A 20,517-nucleotide genomic window follows, 5' to 3' on the forward strand; every position below is an offset into this window, starting at 1 on the left:
TTTTTTTTTTTTTTTTTGTCGGCTAACTTTGGTATTTTTCTTACCGGAATTGTTTGATTTTCGTTATCAAGAACCTTTCAAATACATTATACTGTTTTTAACCCCAAATAACAAGTAATAACGAAAAAAATACTCAAATATTATCCAAAAGTTTGTTTATTACTCATATATAACAATCTTCTAAAAATTGCTCAAATGTTTAGTACCCTGGATATAATTATAATTTAGTTTTTCGATTTTGATTAAAAAAATAAAATAAAAATACATATCAGCAAATTAAAATACACATTATTTTCGATTTTCAACGTCACAACCCGGAAAAAAAACTTAACGGCTGAGTTATAGTTTTTACGAGAAGACGAAAAATCTCGTCGATTCATATGACGGCTGAGTTATAATGTTTTGTGGCTGAGTTATCACAAGAAATAATATGAAACCAAACAGTTGATTTATATTACTTAACGGCTGAGTTCTAGTATTTACGGGAAAATGAAAGGTCTCGTCGATTCATATGACGGCTGAGTTATAATGCTTTGTAGCTGAGTTATCACAAGGAATAATCTGAAAGCAGGAAACGAAAGGTCTCGTCGATTAATATGACGGCTGAGTTATAATGCTTGACGCCTGAGTTACTGCACAAAATAAAACAAATGTATTACAATAGTACTGCATCGGACAAGTTTTCGCATTGTGCCCAACTTGTTTACATCGAGAGCATGCATTTAGCTCATGGCTAAACGCGTCCAATCTGTAGTCTTCAAGAACAAGCTCCACAAGCTTGTTGTGTGTTGTGCCTCCATCTATCTGCACAACTATACACCCTCTATCGTCGGTGTTAAATACATATCTCTGTTTCTTTACCCAATTACCGAAAACAACTAGTACCGGAACTGGATTCATGAAAGAAAATGAAGAACAAGGTGAAGAAGAAGGTGAAGAAGAAAGTGAAGAAGAAGTAGAAGAACAAGGTGAAAAAGAAGGTAAAAACCATGTAAGAACAAGATTCGAAGGAACGATATTTCATATTTCCGGAGAAGAAAGATGATGAGATGGAATGCTGACATGGATGATGCGTCTGACGTGGCAAGTCAGCCATCAAACAAATTATAACCGATCCTAAATAAAACTCAGTCATCAAACAAATTATAACTCAGTCACAACATGAATAACATTACAGTAATTAAAAAGCAAAAAAATGACAGCCAAATTCAGCCGCTTCATCAATTGAAAATATGTAACTCAGCCGTATCATTTAATAAGTCAGTCGTAACTGAATAATATTCTAGTAATTAATCTTTTGCTACTAAGTCAGCCGTGAAATGGCCGAGTTGTACGATAAGTCAGCCTATCACGACTGAGTTATAGTTTTTAACTATAACTCAGTCGTAACTACATCTCATAAGTCAGCCGTTTTTCATAACTCAGCCACCCAAAAAACGTTAATTCAGTCGTGTCGTAGTGATAACTCAGCCAAAATTTTGACAACTCAACCATCGGGTGAAAACTCAGCCGTAAGGACGGCTGAGTTAAAGCATAACTCAGCTAGTTTTTAATAAGCCAGCCATAACACTAGGCTGAGTTATGCTCTAAGTCAGCCGTCCGCTCTTACTCAAATATTTTTTTCCATAAATCAGCCACAACATACCTATAACTCAGCCGTCATTACCTCTGTAACGCGTTATGGCTGAGTTATTTAATACACGTCAGCGATTTCTGACGTGGCGTCTGACGTGACAATAACATTTTTGTAATTACGTTTTTTCCGGTAACATAAAACAAGAGCATAGTGGATATTTTGAAATTACACGAAATTTTCTAGTAATAAAATCTTTTTTTTGTGGATTCTGCTAATATTATCTAAAATGTATAACATCTGAGTAAATCTTCCTAACTTTATTTTCGCATTGCCAAATGTAACAATCTTCGCATTTATAGATAAAGATCCGAATCGGACAACCTCGGAATGGGCAAGGCAACAAGAGGGGTCTTGAGCTTTAAGACAATCCCAAACTTCTCTTCTAAATCCAACACTTGTCCTTCTGGTATCTTCCAATCGAACGAATGCAGTAGTGTCGCGAGAGTGTACAAAACCATCCTCTCGCCGAGTGCTACACCGGCGCAAATTCTCCGGCCAGATCCAAACGGAAAATAGCTATAATTGGCTCCAGTGAAATCACAAGTGTTGTTATCAAGAAACCTTTCTGGACGAAACACTGTTGGGTTCTCCCAGACATTTGGGTCTCTCTGAATAGACCAAACATTGACGAAGATCTTAGTGTCTTTAGGATAGTGTAGCCGCCTACCAAGGCTGTTTCAGCCGGACGGTGAGGGACTAACAAAGGAAGAGTAGGGTGAAGCCTAAGCGTTTCTTTCATAATGGCTAATATGTAAGGAAGTCTAGTGATGTGTGATTCTTCAACAATATTGTCTTTGTCGACAACTTCGTCTAGCTCTTGTTGTGCCCTTTTTATGAACTCCGGGTTGCTCATTAGCTCAGCCATTGCAAACTCTATCGTGTTTGTTGATGTGTCTGTGCCACCAACCACCATATCTTTCACACATAAACAATAACATTAATGAACAAATCACTTTTCATAACAAATGGTCGGAATTTAAATTCACCGACAGACTTTGCAAACGACATCTAAATTTTAACAAATGTTATTATATAAAATTGGGTTTTAAAAGTTAGTCATCAACAAGATTTTGACATGTGTCAAGTTTATATCAATCTGAGATTTTGATAGGTGTAAAGTTAATATTTTTAATAATAGGAGAGATTTGAGATTACTACAAAAAATAATTTTTTTTGTTTCAAACAATATTAATATTATAAAAAGATAATTATCATAAAATTATAAAAATTACAAAATTTAAAAGTTTTTTTAAAATAATTATAAGGAGATTATATATATACATATATATATTTAATAAAATATGAAATTATATCATTATTTATTTATTTATAATATTAAGTTATTAATTCTACAAAAAAAAGAAATGGGATTAAGGAAAATATACAGTTAATTGTTAATTCTAAATTTTTATAAATATTCACTTCTATATAAACATAGATCGTCTCATATTTTTCATCTAACAAAACAATTTATTGAAAAATATTGCTTTCAACTTTGTTCTATTGGTAAAATGTTTTTAATAGAAAAATAAATTTTCTTATTTTTTAAACATAATTTTTTTCCTACTTTCTCATTTTTCAGTTTGTAATAGGTAAGATTAATATGTTGACAAAAAAAAAATATATGTTTCTTGTTTTTCTAATACTGTATTTAAAATTTAATGTAGTATTTTTAGATTGTTTTATTTAATTTATCTTTTCACCTTTGAATTATTTGGTATTCATATATTATCGTGTTTATAATTTTCAATTATTTCTATATTTATGTCAAGTTTATTTTCTTCTAATTTTTTCAACCTTGATTGGTTGGTCATAGACCTTTTTTGTGCAAACATAATTGTTACCATTCATTTAGTCCCAAAGAGAGATAAGGAGTAGAAGCACATCAACCTAATGGTTAGATAAAGTAGGCTAATCAAACATAAGCTTACAACAAACATAGATAAATAGATTAGAAAAACATAAATTGTTGTTGATAGATCCATAGGAGTTTGGAGACTGTGACACCCTGTTTTGCGGATATGTTTAAAATAATTGATTTGGCCACCTATGTCACTAAAGTGCACTTATCTTTTCGATCAAGGGTCCTGAGAGAACTCCAGAGTTAAGCGTCCTTGAGCTGGAGTAGTTTCAGGATGAGTGACCTTTCGAGAAGTGATTGTCGGAGCTGTGCGAGTGAAGACAAAACACAGAGAAATATCATATGGTAATTTATAGGATTGGTAAACAAGTATTTAAAACCTCCCAGATGTTACAAACCAGCCGTAAGATATGGGTGGGCCAGGAGTAGATGTGGGGTCCATTGAGGAAGGTGGCCCATGGACTGGGAATGGACATGGGGATCACTAAGCAAGGTGGCTGTCGGGGCGTTCTAGAGACAAATGCTACATCATGGTGTGTCAAAGGCACTTCGAGGAATACATTGGAATTTTAACATTAGTTACTATCAAAAGATTTTGTGACGTTAGAAAATGGTCTTTAGTTTATTTGATTGCCGGAGCAAATCATTTTGAGATTGCTAAAAGACGTGAACTTCTCTCCACACATGAGGAGGGCAGAGCTGAGGTTCTATCTATGGTGGAGGAGGTTGGACGCAAAGTTATCACCCCAAAGGAAGAAGGTGGATGAGGTTGGACGTAAAGTTATCTTCCCAAGAGAAGAAGGTGGAGCCAAGGTTCTCTGCATGATGGAGGATGTTGGATTCAAGGTTCTCTCCATAAAGGAGGAGAGAAGAACCAAGGTTCTCTCCATGGTTGGTCATACATTATTGTGATGATACATTATTAATTAGTATACTTTGAGTCAATAATTTTAGTAATCAAAAAAACTATGCAAAAGTGAAACTAAAAAAACAACATTTAATAGTTGGCTTAATGTATTCATATAGACATTTTTTAGGTGGTGATAAATAATCTATTTGTAACATACAATATATTTAGGTGTAAAAAATACGTTTTTAATAGTAACATATATAAAAGATTTGTAAATAGATATAAATAATTATATTATAGTAAAAATAAAACTTATAAATATAACTTACAAAAAAATTTAATATATTTTTATTAAATTTTTTTTTATTTTCAAGACTTTAAACTCTCACATCGGCCGGATTCTTATCTAGTATAACTATAAAACCACAATTCCGGAGTTTCGTAATTAAATTATGTTTTTGCACATCAATGATTCCAAACTACCAATACTATTATCCTTAAATTATAAAAATGAAACAATTAATTATATACCGTGAGTACGGCTTTGACATGGTTAGCGGTAATGGGAACCGCATCGAGCTCTAGAGAACACACACGCATCCTCTTAACAAGCCCTTGAAGATCGAATCTCGCTAGCCACGGGAAAAAGTCAGAAACATTAGGCTCACCCAAAAGCCCGGTTAACTCAGTGATAACTCCTTTAAACTCTGTTCCTACACTCTCCATCTCCTCTGCTTCCACCGACCCTCCCCATAACATATTCATAGTCAGATTCAACATCGTCAAAAACAATTGATCTCCGACTTTAATGGGGGATTTTTCTTGACCTTTCTTGTATAGATATCTCGTTCTTTCTCGGACTTCTTTGCGTCGGGCGTAGAAAGAGTCCAAAGTCTTGCGGCTAAGGAGTTTGAGAACCAAATTTTTCTAAGCTGTCTCCACACGGCGCCGTATGGTGACTAAACGATGTCAATACCGCCATATGTAGCGGCTCGGCCAGTGATAGGAACGTCTCGGTTTGCGAAATCGATATCTTGATCGTTCAAGATCTCTCGAGCTAGCTATGGAGAGTTGACCACGACGGTTAGTTTCGAGTCAAGATTGAGTTTGAAGATTGGACCGTGTTTTTTTGCTAGGTTAGCAAAGTAGGTGTGAAGGTCCGGGTCAAGAAACGGGAGGTTTCCGACTATTGGTAGCCCTCGTGGTCCAGGGGGTAGAGGCGGTTGTGGCGAGCGTTTGGAGATGTACCATAGAATCGATAAGATGGCGGTGAGAATTAGAATTGCGTAAGGAGTGAGATTAAATGTGTTTTCGGGAAGAGATCTGAAATCGGTGACATTTTTGAATCATGCATAGTGTTTTTTGAGGAAGAATCTATGAGATCATCTAAGAAAAGGAAAGTATTATTTCATCGTATTTTCTTTTTCGTCGTCCAAAGTTATTTTATCTTTACTCTCTTACGATGTACTTTAATCAATAATAATATAGGTGATACTTTCAATGTTTATAAAATAGGAAGATATCGCAACTCTAGACCCTGCATCTAAAGAAAAACAAAACTAATGCGAAGAAAAAAGAGAAAATGAAAAGGAAAAATGATAGCGAGTTACTTCAAATATTCACCAACACATAGTCACATATACAAACAATATAAATGTCATGTTAACTATGCCAATTATTGTCATCACATAAGAACATCTATAAACAAACATTGGTTATGTGTATAACACCATAAACATTCAAGATTGGCTAGAATCCGACGTTGACCGACGTTGACCAGTATTAACCGGTGTTGACAGGCGTTGACCAGAAAAAATATTCAAAAAATATTTTTTTTTTCTTAGAAATAATATTTTTTTGTTTTTCTATATTTTTGATAAATAAAATAAAAAAGATAAATGATTTGTATAATTTACAAAAACAAAATATAACACCAAAAAGTTATACGGTAAAAAAATACAAGAAAATTATATACAGAAAAAAAATTATATGACAAACAAAATTTGTGGTATATCTAGTAACTAATTTTGTTAATACAAAAAATATACCAAAAATAATATAATAAAACTATACCACCAAAATTTTATGTGTAATATATTTTTTCATAAAAAAATAACAAATATAAACATATTTTTTAAAAAATCTTAATTTTGTATCTTCAAAAGTGGGGGTTTTAAATATTTTTTTATCTTTTTACTTATTTATAAGATTATGTCATTTGAAATATATCCAATACATTGCCAACTATTTCTTTGTTTTTAATAAGAAAAAGAAAAGAATAAAATAATAAAAATTCTATTTATTTACATGAAATACATATATCTAGAAGATAATTAAAAATAAAAGTTGATTTTGTAAAATCAAATAAATAGTTGGCAATGTATTGGATATATTTCAAATGACATCCTTTATCATATAAAGCAAAAGTCACATGTCCAATCGTGTAAAATCGTGTAAAAGTAGGAATTTAAAAAAACATGTTTTCTTTTTAATTAAAAGAAAACAAAAATAAATGTGCACAAATGCGTGTAAAGGTAGGAATCGTAATTAGAAAACTATTCTACCAAAATTAACCATTTCAGATTCTTCTATGTAATAACATAAAACTCACAATGATGAACTGTAATTAATCTTCACATGCTTTTTTGCTCTTCGTTATCAAAATACATAAAAACAAAACAAAAATATTATTTTTAGGGAAAATAGAAAATATATTTTTTTTTTTGAATAATTATTTTCTAGTCAACGTCAGTCAACACTGGTCAACACCGGTTAATACTGGTTAATGCTGGTCAACGCTGGATTCCAGCCAACCTAAAATGTCTATGGTGTTGTATACATAACCTATGTTATGTGATGACAATAATTCACATAGTTAACAAGACATTTATATTGTTTATATGTGTGGCTTTGTGTTAACGTATACTTCAAATAGTTGACAATCATTTTTCCAAATAAAAAAAAAGGAAAAAAGCTAATAATTTCGATGGCTTCTAACGTCACTAACAGGGGACCATTTTGTTGAGGTTGGACAACGTTCCAAAAATTTGAGATAGAACATAATTGAGGAACCTAAATGGATAGAATCATAGAACCATACTCCTCATTCCTCAATAGTAATATGGACCGACAGGAAAAAGAAAAAGGAAAAAAATTTGAACCTTTTTTCCATGTAAATTTTTTTTTTATAACAAATTTGGATCCTAAATATTAACTAAAAAAGCCCAAAAATTTAATGGATTCTGTGCACATGCACACCCAACACATTTTTTTGTACATTTGAGGACTCATATTTGTCGGACCGGCACTGCCTAAGAGGGCCACTTTCTAGCCTCCTAGATATTGAACACTGGTTCGATATCTTAATTTGCTAAAATAGTATGTTTTAATTAGCATTTGGATTAATCTTAGCATGTGCAGGACTGCATAACTTTCTTCGTACAGAATGTCGATCAGACGAAGGTGTCTTCCCTAATAAAAGTAATGCAGTTAACAATGAAAATAATTCTGTCAATATAGATGAAAGTGATAGAGAAAAACTTCTCGAGACGCAAAAGCAAGACTGAGAAAATGCAAATAATTGAAGACAATCTATAACGGAAGACATGTGGAAAGATTCTACGATTTAAAAGTTCATTGATAAATAGATTTTAGTTTTCAATTTTTGCATTTAATAAAATTGCTACATCTAATAAACTATTGTACTGTTTGTTTCTGTTGAATTTTTAACTCCCAGCCTTCGTGGATAGAGGATGAAGGAGCGAATTTATCTATTTTCAATTTGTTTACGTTGTTTGAAGCTAGTCTACTCTTTTCTACGTTAGATGTAAACTAGAAAAATTTATCCATTTTCAATTATATTTAATTCTATTCAAATCTAATAAAATGAAACAAATTATAGTCGTTAGAATCACAAAGAAAGATTTGAAAATCTTTTACAATATAAGAAAATCTATGAATTATGTCATTAATTATTTTTTTAATAAATTCTTTCAAATTCTAGGCTCCAATACCACCCCCTAACCCATTAACAAATTAGCATTTGAAGTTTTAGAAAATATTTTTGGCAAAAAGATACTACGTTTTGGTAACTAGTTCGTTGGTAATCAAGTTTTCCGTAAAAAGTTTAGGAAAATCTAAGTTCTCTAAAATTTTGAAATTTTAGAAACAATTTTGTAAGTTTTTAGATTATATTGACGATCAAAAGACTAAAAGAAAAGAAAAAGGAAAAAAATCTTGCAATGAAATATATCATATTTTGTCCGTTCAAGCTTCCGACAAATTTAAAGTTTCTAATGAAATAACACATTTTATTATAGATTTAGTATATTATCAAATTGTTTGTTACAACTTACATGTTTACACATAAATGTAGGGGTCCTTATTTCACCTAATCATGATCTAATATAGAACGATAAGTATATTTCTTATACATAATCTATTTTAGTAATTAATATAATTATCTTAGAATCGTACCATGTTAGACAAGTTATGCAAGTCCGAGTAAACAAAATCCGAATGATACGAAACCTAATATCTAACAACTCTTTCAATAACTTTGGTATTTTTCTTACCGGAATTGTTTGATTTTCGTTATCAAAAACCCTTCAAATACATTATACTGTTTTTTACCCCAAATAACAAGTAAGAACTTTATTTTCGCATTGCCAATGTAACAATCTTTGCATTTATAGATAAAGATTCGAATCAGACAACCTCGGAATGGGCAAGGCAACAAGAGGGGTCTTGAGCTTTAAGACAATCCCAAACTTCTCTTCTAAATCCAACACTTGTCCTTCTGGTATCTTCCAATCGAACGAATGCAGTAGTGTCGCGAGAGTGTACAAAACCATCCTCTCGCCGAGTGCTACACCAGCGCAAATTCTCCGGCCAGATCCAAACGGAAAATAGCTATAATTGGCTCCAGTGAAATCACAAGTGTTGTTATCAAGAAACCTTTCTGGACGAAACACTGTTGGGTTCTCCCAGACATTTGGGTCTCTCTGAATAGACCAAACATTGACGAAGATCTTAGTGTCTTTAGGGATAGTGTAGCCGCCTACCACGGCTGTTTCAGCCGGACGGTGAGGGACTAACAAAGGAAGAGTAGGGTGAAGCCTAAGCGTTTCTTTCATAATGGCTAATATGTAAGGAAGTCTAGTGATGTGTGATTCTTCAACAATATTGTCTTTGCCGACAACTTCGTCTAGCTCTTGTTGTGCACTTTTTATGAACTCCGGGTTGCTCATTAGCTCAGTCATTGCAAACTCTATCGTGTTTGTTGATGTGTCTGTGCCCCCAACCACCATATCCTTCACACATAAACAATAACATTAATGAACAAATCACTTTTCATAACAAATGGTCGGAACTTAAATTAACCGACAGACTTTGCAAATGAGATCTAAATTCTAACAAATATAACTTTAAAAAGACAATTCCATAGTTTCGTAATTAAATTATGTTTTTGCAGATCAATGATTCCAAACTACCAATATCATTATCCTTAAACTATAAAAATGAAACAATGAATTATATACCGTGAGTACGGCTTTGACATGGTTAGCCGTAATGGGAACCTCCGAGTCACTTTCTTGGTCTTTTAACTTCATCAAATATTGCAAGAAGTCTTTGCTTTCACCATCATGATCATCTCTTCCTTTTAGCCTTTGCATCTGCTCAATGGCTCGATCGAGTACCGCATCGAGCTCTCGAGAACACACACGCATCCTTTTAACAAGCCCTTGAAGATCGAATCTCGCTAGCCACGGGAAAAAGTCAGAAACATTAGGCTCACCCAAAAGCCCGGTTAACTCAGTGATAACTCCTTTAAACTCTGTTCCAACACTCTCCATCTCCTCTGCTTCCACCGACCCTCCCCATAACATATTCATAGTCAGATTCAACATCGTCAAAAACAATTGATCTCCGACTTTAACGGGGGATTCTTCTTGACCTTTCTCGTATAGATATCTCGTTCTTTCTCGGACTTCTTTGCGTCGGAGCTCGTAGAAAGAATCCAAAGTCTTGCGGCTAAGGAGTTTGAGAACGCAAATTTTTCTAAGCTGTCTCCACTCGGCGCCGTATGGTAACCAAACGATATCAATACCACCATATGTAGCAGCTCGGCCCGTGATAGGGACATCTCGATTTGAGAAATTGATGTCTTGATCTTTCAAGATCTCTCGAGCCAGCGATGGAGAGTTGACCACGACGGTTAGTTTCGAGCCAAGATTGAGTTTGAAGATTGGACCGTGTTTTTTAGCTAGGTTAGCAAAGTAGGTGTGAAGGTCCGGGTCAAGAAACGGGAGGTTCCCGACTATAGGTAGCCCTCGTGGTCCAGGGGGTAGAGGCGGTTGTGGCGAGCGTTTGGAGATGTACCATAGAATCGATAAGATGGCGGTGAGAATGAGAATTGCGTAAGGAGTGACATTAAATGTGTTATCGGGCAAGAGATTTGAAATCGGAGACATTTTTGAATCTTGCAGAGTGTTTTTTTGGGTAAGAAACTATGAGGTCATCTAAGAAAGTAAAGGAAAGTGGATAGTATTATTTCAATATAGTAATAAATCAATAATAGGTGATACTTTCAATGTTTATAAAATAGGAAGATATTGCAACTCTAGACCCTTCATCAGTTCATCTAAAGAAAAACAAAACCAATTTAAAAAATGAAAATGAAAAAAGGGGAAAAATCTATTAATTTCGTTGGCTTCTAACGTCACTAACAGAGTAACAGGGGACCATTTTGTTGAGGTTGGAAAACTTTCCAAAAATTTGAGATAGATAACATTATTGATGAATTTAAATGGATAGAAGTAGAACACATTTGACATTTGATTACTTTCTTGTCTCGACTATTTGATGTGAATAACTGAATATCCATGAGTGATGAGTCTCTTTGAAATTCGGTCGTCAAACTTTTTTTCTCGTTTTATACTGTTTTAAGTTTTGAATGCGATTTTTATAACTAATTTTAGATTTGCGTTTTATCCAAATTTAAATAAATCTATATATATATAGATGGCTATTAGTGGTGGAGCCAGAAAACTTAATTATGGAGGTCATAATATTTTTTTTTCAAAAAATTTGTCCATCTATACCTTTTTTTTAAAATTGTCATTTTTACCTAAAATACCCATAAAAATTGAAAAACCCAAATTTAACAAGTTTTAAAATATAAAATATAGAAAAATAAATAGATATACAATAATAGAGGTAATATAATTTAAAAAAAAAATGTATAAGTTGTTTTTATTATGGATAAAATTTGATATAAAAAATTTAGGAAACGTTTTCTGCTGTACTGAATATTTAAGATGATGTGTTCTAACATTTTGTACATGTTATACTAAATTCAGGAATAGTTCTGTTCTAAATAGTTTAGTGGCCCGAAATTCTGAATTCTACAAAATTCAGAATTTGTATTCTACGGTTTACTCTATGTTCTAAACGTTTTAGTATAATCTTTCTACGGTCTGCTCTATGCTCTAAAATCGTTAGAATATGTTTTATTCTTTTTACTCTATCTCTGAGAAAATTAGTAGGCATCTACTACAAAAAAGTATATTGTATACTCTGAAACTTTTAGTGATCGCTAAATATAGAAAGTGAATCTTTAGAATAGGAAACTCAATATTTATCTAATAATTAGGTGAGATCGTAATTGTTTGTTAAGATTATGTTCTACGAAATTTAAAAAAAGTTGTCTAACTTTGTTGTCTAACTTTTTTAGAAATTTTTAAAATAACCCTAATTGTTTAGTGCAGTAGTTTATGGTCTGTAAAACCGTTTTCTCCCATTTCTTTTCACCATTTTCGACCGATGGCAATGCACATCTATGTTAAGAGTGGTGTGTAGAGATTGTTTGACAATCGTGAGTGGAGATTTATTATTGATGAAGAAAATTGTGGAAGATTACTAACTTTGCAATCAAGTACAACACATGAAGAATTGAAGATTATGGTTTCAGAAGCCTATGGAATAGAGCCTAATATGGTTGATATGGAGCTAAGTTTTTTACCCACAGATCTCTCTGCTGATTGTCCTCCTGTCGTTATGATGAATAATAGTCAGGTCACAAATTTTCTTTCATACTATAAAAATAAGAAAACAATGAATTTGTGTGTGACATTCAAAGGTGGTGTTGAGGATGTTGGGAGCAAATTCAAACTGGATTTGAATAAAGAACCATGGTTTTCAAGTGATGAAGATGGTGATGGTAGACCGAATGAAAACCTAGCTTTATTTGTGGGTACTGATGATACCAAACGGAATGTTGTTTTAGGGAAAAAAACATTCGACGATACGAAAACGCCGGTTATGGTGTTGGAACGTCGTTCAAAGGTGTGAGCGTAAGGAAAGGTCAATATTTCAAAAGCAAAGAAGTGTTACAAGCAACAATGGAATTGTATACGATGAGGTACAACTGTGACTACAGGGTTACAAAATCTGATACAAAGTTCTGGTGTATACGCTGCATAGAGGATATTTGCAAATGGAGTCTTCGTCGTGAGTGTTTAAATGGGTCTACGTATTTCAAGATCAACAAGTTTGTGGGGACCATAATTGTTCTCCTTCAAAGAAGAAGAAATTTTGTAGGACACCTTCAGCTAAAACAATTGGACATCTCATTATGCAGAATTATGAGGGTGGATTAGAAGGGCATAAACCGAATGATATCATTAATATTATTCGTACAGAGTATGGTTGTGATTTAACTTACTCTCAGGCATGGGAGTCTCGCGAGTATGCAGTGAACGAAGTTAGAGGAATTCCTGAGAATAGTTATGGTAAAAATACCAAAGTACTTGTACATGATACAAGAAGCGAATCCGGGTACGTTTACAAATTAAGAAGTTGATTGCGACAGTAGATTCAAATATCTATTTATTTCTTTTGGTCATTCAATAAGAGGATTTTACAAGGGAATGAGGAAAGTTATTGTGGTTGATGGAACATTTCTGAAGAACAAATACAAAGGAGTTATGCTAGTTGCTACAGCTGTAGATGGTAACTCTAATTTGTATCCAATAGCATTTGGAATTGCTGATTCTGAGAATGATTCTTCATGGGAGTGGTTTTTTGAGCAGATTAAGGTTGTTATTAGAGATGATAAAGATTTATCTTTCATATCAGATAGGCATGTGTCAATTAGCAAATCACTTGAAAAAATTTATCTATTGTCTACTCATGGTATTTGCATCCATCACTTGATTGGTAATGTTATTACATATCACAAGGGAAGGGGTGTGGCTGATTTGGTTTCAAGAGCGTCGAAAGCTTATAGAGTTGCTGAGTTTGAAAAACATTTTGGAGAAATTTGCAACATCAGTCCTGTGACTGGAGAGTACCTAGAGGATGCTCAGGTTAAAAAATGGGTTCGATGCCATTTCCATGGATACAGATATGACTTGAACACAAAAAATGCTGCAGAATCGATCAATTCAGCTTTGAGATCACCTAGAGAGTATTCAATAATCCCTTTATTAGACAGCATCAGAGAGATGTTAACACGCTGGTTTATTGAGCAAAGAGAATTAAGTGCCAAGCAGAAAGATCCTTTAACTGTTAAGGTGGAGAATAAGATTTCAAGAAGAATAGGGAAAGGTAAATACTTTAAAAGTTATCGGATTGGAAGAAACATTTTACAGGTTAAAGCGAATAGGGTAGACTTTGTGGTTGACTTGGAGAGAAGGACATGTTCATGTGGGAAGTTCCAAATGGGCAAAATCCCTTGCAGACACGCCATCAAAGGAGCTTTTGATATATGTACTGATCTATATCGATATGCTGATGATATGTATAGCCCCACCAGTTGGAGAGAGTATTATGAGGAGACTGTTAATCCAATAGGTATTCCAGAGAACGAATGGGGCGTCCCTGACCACATTGAGGCTGCAAAAGTTTTACCACCTGAAACAAGAAGACACCCTGGTAGACAAAGAAAACGAAGACATGAAACGGTTGAAGACAAGATAAGAGCGTCACATTAATCACAATCTTCAAAGAGACACAAGTGTAGCCGTTGTGGTAAAGAAGGACACAACAGATCAACATGTGATGTCCCAATATAGTTATGGTTATGTTTTATTCTTTGGTAGGTTTTTAAAACATTCCCAGTCTATGGTTTACTCTTGAGTAGTCAAGTCTGGTTACAACATTTCAATATTTCACTTTTTCTGGTTTCTTACTTAAGAATATCAAACCAAGTTAACAACAACACTGAAACTCATGTAAAACGGTGAAGGTCGTCCAAAGGGGAAATATGCTAAAAAAATCAAGAAAAAAAAAACAACAACATCATCAACCTAGTAATTTGCTGCATCCAATCATGATCATGCACAACACCACTATGATCACCACTATGATCACCTCTATCTTCTCAAATATCTCCTTTTCCATCTTCTCGTAAACTAGTTTCTCAAACTCCAATCTCTCTGTTCTGAATTCTTTCAGATGCTTCTCAAATCCAACATTCTTCACAGTTAGTGTATCTATCTCGTTGACCAAAGCCTCATCAACCCATCTAAAGGTGTGATCATCGTTCCTAAGCTACAAGAAGCCCAACTGTTATAATCAAAAATAATAAAAAAAATCAAACGTGTAACAATACCAATTTACCTTGTTTGATACAGCAAATTCACAACGATAATATCTCCGATAAGGATTAGGATCAGACTTCGATATAAGGGCTACAATTCCTTCCCCGCACCAACATCTCCTTGGGACACCAATCACTCTTCCTCTTGCACGGGAACTAGTTGATCAAGTCGAATTTGTGATACATTGCTCATCTTCTTCTCACAATCGAACGAGAACTAGGTCGACTTTAGGTTTGTTAAATTTGGGGATTTATGTGTGTCATTGTAAAGGATCGGGTTTGGTGCAAGATACAAAATCAGTTAAGTTATTAATTCGGTATTAGCTCTTAAACCAAATTAAAAAATTGGTTTGGTATTAAACCAAATTAAAAGTCGGTTTCTTGGTTTGATAGACTTGGTGAACAAGTCATCGAAGACAAAGACAAAAGTCGTACCATATATTAAGTTAAAACTGAAACCAAAGTCATATAATGTGTCAAACTAAAGACATACTAAAAAGATGAAAAATCAGTCAATTTCGACTCTATGAGACTCTAACTTTGGAGGGACATAGTTCTGCATTCGCTCAAGTAATAGTAGATCATGTGCAGCTTCCCATATATCGACAACAATCTTCAAACACGCTTCTTTGATGTTCTCATCGTTTATCAAATCCAAACTTAGAGATTGCATATGACACTCGATGTATTTCAATGCATAGACCCCGCAATCGCTCTGTGACTTATTCAAGTCGGGCAGCACCTTCACGTCTATGACTTCATATTGTGTCAAAAGAGTTGCTTTTCCATTTACCTTTGCATTAATTTCTTTCAAAATCCTTGGGATGCAAGTTGCGAATGACTCCACATACCTTCTATTCTTGTGTCCAACATACTCGAAGACTTCAATAGTTCTTAAGACGAAGTTAACGCAAATAGAAATCCAGTGGTTGCCGTTGACGAAAATCGGAGGGTAGATCCTGTCAAAATCTGTACCCCATTGTTTACCTGTCTTTCCATGAGTAGGAAACTCACCAGTAGCGTAAGCGAGAAGTGTACTATCCCGTTTGTGGGCACGCTTTGTTTTCAAGTACTTGGTATACTCCACTTTGATTCTCTGGCTGAACATGCAATTCATAAAACCCACACGGTCTGACTTCATTCGCCCTAAAGATGTGTTCTCTCGGAATAAATACATCATCGCATCCATTTCCTTGAAAACAAACAAATAAAAGATAATTTTAATTTTAACCATGGTAAAATAATGAACAATTTAAGTGCTGAGAAAAATCAAGTTTATACTTACTTGATTGTGCAGCCACTTGGTATGAGTAATGACTCGATCAAGTAATTCAACACTAATTACCGATGGACCCAACTTAAGTTGCTCGCGACTGTGAAACAAATAGTAATTTGTAAGCTAAAAAATTTAAAATCTGGACAATTATAAAATCGACCCTGGAAAAACAATTACAAGACGTACCCAAGATTCCTCTGCCATGCTTCCAAAGTACTCCATCTAACATCGGATACAAAAACCAAAGCAGCATCCTCGTCATTCTTTCCCGCATTTTGTGTAGGATCAACGTCGGGCACACATGGTTTTTGCGAAAGATGTCCCACTGTTTTCTTTAAGAACTCTTGAGTGTTCAAGAAATCTTGAGTGTCAACATTAAGATCTATGGACCCCGAATTGGTGAACAAATCATCGAAAACAAAGTTGTCGTCCTGTCAATGAAAAGATCAAAGTTTAAAATTAACAAACATATACATCAAAACAAAGTTTAATGTTAACAATACAATACATAAGTTCACCAACACAATTACAATACATAAGTTTACAATTAGCCGAATATTTTCAAATAACTTACATAGCCGAATGTTTAAAAAAAAAAAAACATAGCCGATTTCTTAAACATTAAATTAAAAACAAGTTTTACCAAGTTACTTTTTACGTACCAAACTCTTTGGTTGAACGGATGGTGATTTCCCCTGTGTCAAAAATAAAATTCAGTAAGTTTTACAAAATCATTACATACACAACACCAAAGCATATAAATTATTTATTGACTTACCACATCTTTTGGTTTAAAGGATGGTGGTGTGGCTTGTGTCGAAGTTGATGCTAGAGTCGATAGTATCTCCTTCACTTCTGATACATCCTCCTCCATCTTCTTCAATCGCTGGCATATTTCTTCCTTAAAAGGCTTGAAAGAAGCTTCAAACATACCTTTGATGAATGACTTCATTTCTTCATCAAAACCATGAGTGCCCGACGTTGCGGCTCGCTGACATAGGAGTTGCATTTTTCGACTCTCTGCACCATGATCAATCTGCTTCATCTTTCTCTTCTTCGTGCTTGATGCTCCCACATGTACATTTGCTTCTTCTCGCTACTCTCCAACCCAGACAATTGATTATCTCCATCACTTTCCTTTTCAACATGATCATCTTCATTTACAACCTCCTCTATCTTCTCTTCTTCAACATCATTAGTTTCAACATGACCCCACTCATGGTCTCTAAAATCGTAACCAAATCGCACCAAATCGTTTACGTTTTTGACTCCCACATCATTGATCTCATCATGCCTAAAAAACTCTATATCATCAAATATGTCAAAATTTCCTGACCTCGAGATGTATAGATAAACGATATCCTACCAAAAACACATTAACAAAAATTTTGGTTAAGCAATAGTAAAAAAACAGAACCATATTCAGACCATGACAATTAAAGAAGAATAGAGAAAATAAATTACTAACCTTTGGTCCAAACGATTGCTCTATGATGATAATGTCTTGATAAGACACTTTTGCAGCTCCCTTCCAGTTAGAACATCTAGCACCGTTTGTGAATTCCTTGTTGATCTTTTCTCCCAACAATTCTCCAATCACTGGAATTGCTTCCATAACCCATACTTGAAGTGCGAAGGAAAAGCCATTAAGGATATAACTGTTGGTCTTCTTCAAATCCTTTCTTGCGTCCATGATCGAGGTCACAAGATAGTCAAAAGAATGTAAATCCCAAGGATAAGCTCTCAACTTATCAAGATCCATCACCAACTTGATGTATGAGAGAGGGATCTTTTTCTTCTAGTCCTTAGCCATTACCAAACCAGCTATGACACACACATATACAAATCTTAGCTTGTCTTCAGGTTCCCACTTGGGAGCTTCTACTAGGTGCACATCCATCAACCTCTTAATGGTGATCTCCCAATCTCTCTTCAATAATCTAGCCCAAAAACCTTTGTCCTTCTTCCAACTGTCTTCTTTCCAAGATTTCAAATCTAAGCTGAAATAATCATTGCATTTGAGTCCAGTGACTGCATAATATTCTTGCATCGTAAATCTCATTGGCTTCCTTCCAAACACAAACCAAAGCTCATGTTTCTTATCTGTGATCAACTGCCGAGACATAATGCTGTGTATCAAACGCGCAGAGTATCCTAACCCATTCTCGTAGATGGCAAACACATTAGCAAACACAGGATCACTCTTCAGTTTCTCATACTCGGTTGGCAAAGCATCCTTGATTCTTGTCATGATAGACATTCTGCAGCTATTGTTTATCTGCTTCACTTGTGGTTCATCACCGTATTTGAAAAGGCGTTTGGGGTACTCCTTTCCAACGCCTAAACAATAGATTAAGAAAAATTAAATCAAGCACAACAATAAGAGTTGATAGAAATAGCTTTCATGGCAAGAATCACAAGTATTCATGCCTTAATTTAACTTTCAAAATATATAGAAGTACCTTCATTTATCATATCGATTGATCCTGATTTTTCACACATGTAGAAGCTAGTCTTCGAAATGCACCTGAAATGTGAAAAAACAAACATATCACAATCAAAGAACCATGAAAGCAAACATGATGATGAATCAACTACTAAAGATAAAACTGAAACCTCATCATAGGATACATTTGTCTAGTAATCGTTAACACAACAAGAAAACAAGAACATGAAGAAGAAATGTAAAATTCAGTCTTTCAAAACATAAAATTCAGATTTTTCTAGTAATAATTCACACAACATAAAATCCAGACTTTTAAAACTTAGGATATGGAGATGTCTCCAAAGAAATGTAAACTTTTAAAATTTAAAACATATCACCAACTCAAGCTATCGGGATTGAAAAAATTCTTGACACAAACTAACCTACAATTAGATGAACCAAGACAAATTGCAACAATTTCAATGCTCTCATCTCTCATAGCTCAATTTAGTAATACGAATTCAAAACCGATTAAGAAAATCAACATGCAACTCCAAAATCGATACACAATGAGAAATCTTAGAGTGATTTACACTGTAATATGAAGCCGAATGTCAAATGATGTGAAGAGAATCAAACAATATTGAACGATGGGAGCAAACAAAATCATGGGAGCAAATAAGATGAGAAATCAAGGATAAAACCAAATTAGGAGGGGGACAAATCAAGGACGAAACTTCACCCATATGAGAAAAGGATGAAAAAAGAAACTCACCGTTGTTGATTAATCGGAAGAACAAGCGGCAATAATTCACCGTCCGTCAAAGCCGCCATCGATGTCAATTTTTATTGTTTACGATTTGTTAAAAGTGAAAGCTAAGTGTAAAAGAGTTTTCGGGTTTTAATTCTTTGGGGGTGTAGAAACCTCTAAATCGATTAGAGGTTTCAATTATTTTTGTTTTTCTTTTTAAATTTTGTTAATTATTAATTACTGTATTTTTTTTTGTTTGTTTTAAAAATCAAAGGTAAAATTGAGTTTTTATTATTATAAAACCTATTTCACCAAACCTAAAAAATTAGAGTACATATAGACATTTTTTGAAAAAACGTGTTTTTCCAATTTTCCCAAAAAAATTTACGAAGAAAGAGAAAGAGACTTAGATCTTTAATTTAGAGAAATTAGGCTATGCTTATGCATTGATTTTTTTGATCAACTTTAAATTTAGCAATAAAATCAATTAAATGTTTGTTAGAGAGCAGTTAATAGATTTCTAATTAATAACATAGCCTAATTTCTCTAACAACCTTATAAGAGAGGGGTTAAAAAGAAAATTGGGAGGTGCCAATAAGATTTGAGAGGGGTGTCAATAAGACAATAGCCTAATTTCTCTAACAACCTTATAAGAGAGGGGTTAAAAAGAAAATTGGGAGGTGCCAATAAGATTTGAGAGGGGTGTCAATAAGACAATATGCTTCTTAAACAAGTGAAATTACTTATTTTGACAAAAGCTAAATTGAAAAAAAACAAAAAAGTTTTTTTTTTTGATGGGAGATGGGAGACAAAGTCTCCCATGATTATTCATAACATAAAATTAAATACAAATCTGTCTTGGACGTGTAGTACCATGAGCATCATCTGATAAAATTGAAGCAACACTACTTAGAACTACCGCCAGAGCATGAAAACCTAAATATAAAGAGTAAACATAGGAAGCTAATCCATTCGCAAGACGATTACCTTCTCTATACACATGTGAAATACGGACGCTCCAGTCCCTTGATATAAAGTCATGGCACAAACGTACCAGGAACGACAGTGGATGCACAACACTTATCCCTGTCTGAAAAAAACCGACTACCACTTCA

General features: G+C 34.0%; 3 protein-coding genes across 3 annotated transcripts; 1 reads left to right on the top strand and 2 right to left on the bottom strand.

The window, feature by feature from the left end:
* Nucleotides 1,873-5,811, bottom strand: LOC109125243 (flavonoid 3',5'-hydroxylase 1-like). Its single transcript, XM_019235125.1, is given in 3 exon segments — nucleotides 1,873-2,288; nucleotides 2,291-2,552; nucleotides 4,879-5,811. Coding segments are annotated over 3 exon segments (870 nt in total). The 5' UTR covers nucleotides 5,128-5,811; the 3' UTR covers nucleotides 1,873-1,929.
* On the bottom strand, nucleotides 8,901-10,951 carry LOC104737237 (flavonoid 3'-monooxygenase-like). Its single transcript, XM_010457366.2, has 2 exons — nucleotides 9,888-10,951; nucleotides 8,901-9,659 (listed from the first exon to the last, which is right to left on the bottom strand). Exons 1-2 carry the CDS (start codon nucleotides 10,818-10,820, stop codon nucleotides 9,036-9,038), a joined length of 1,557 nt encoding a protein of 518 aa, XP_010455668.1. The 5' UTR covers nucleotides 10,821-10,951; the 3' UTR covers nucleotides 8,901-9,035.
* On the top strand, nucleotides 12,463-14,342 carry LOC104738409. Its single transcript, XM_010458588.1, has 3 exons — nucleotides 12,463-12,693; nucleotides 12,989-13,185; nucleotides 13,262-14,342. The coding sequence occupies exons 1-3, from the start codon at nucleotides 12,463-12,465 to the stop codon at nucleotides 14,340-14,342; spliced, it is 1,509 nt and encodes a 502-aa protein (XP_010456890.1).

The sequence above is a fragment of the Camelina sativa genome, chromosome 13 (genome assembly GCF_000633955.1).
Source record: "Camelina sativa cultivar DH55 chromosome 13, Cs, whole genome shotgun sequence".
NCBI classification, from domain to species: Eukaryota; Viridiplantae; Streptophyta; class Magnoliopsida; order Brassicales; family Brassicaceae; genus Camelina; species Camelina sativa.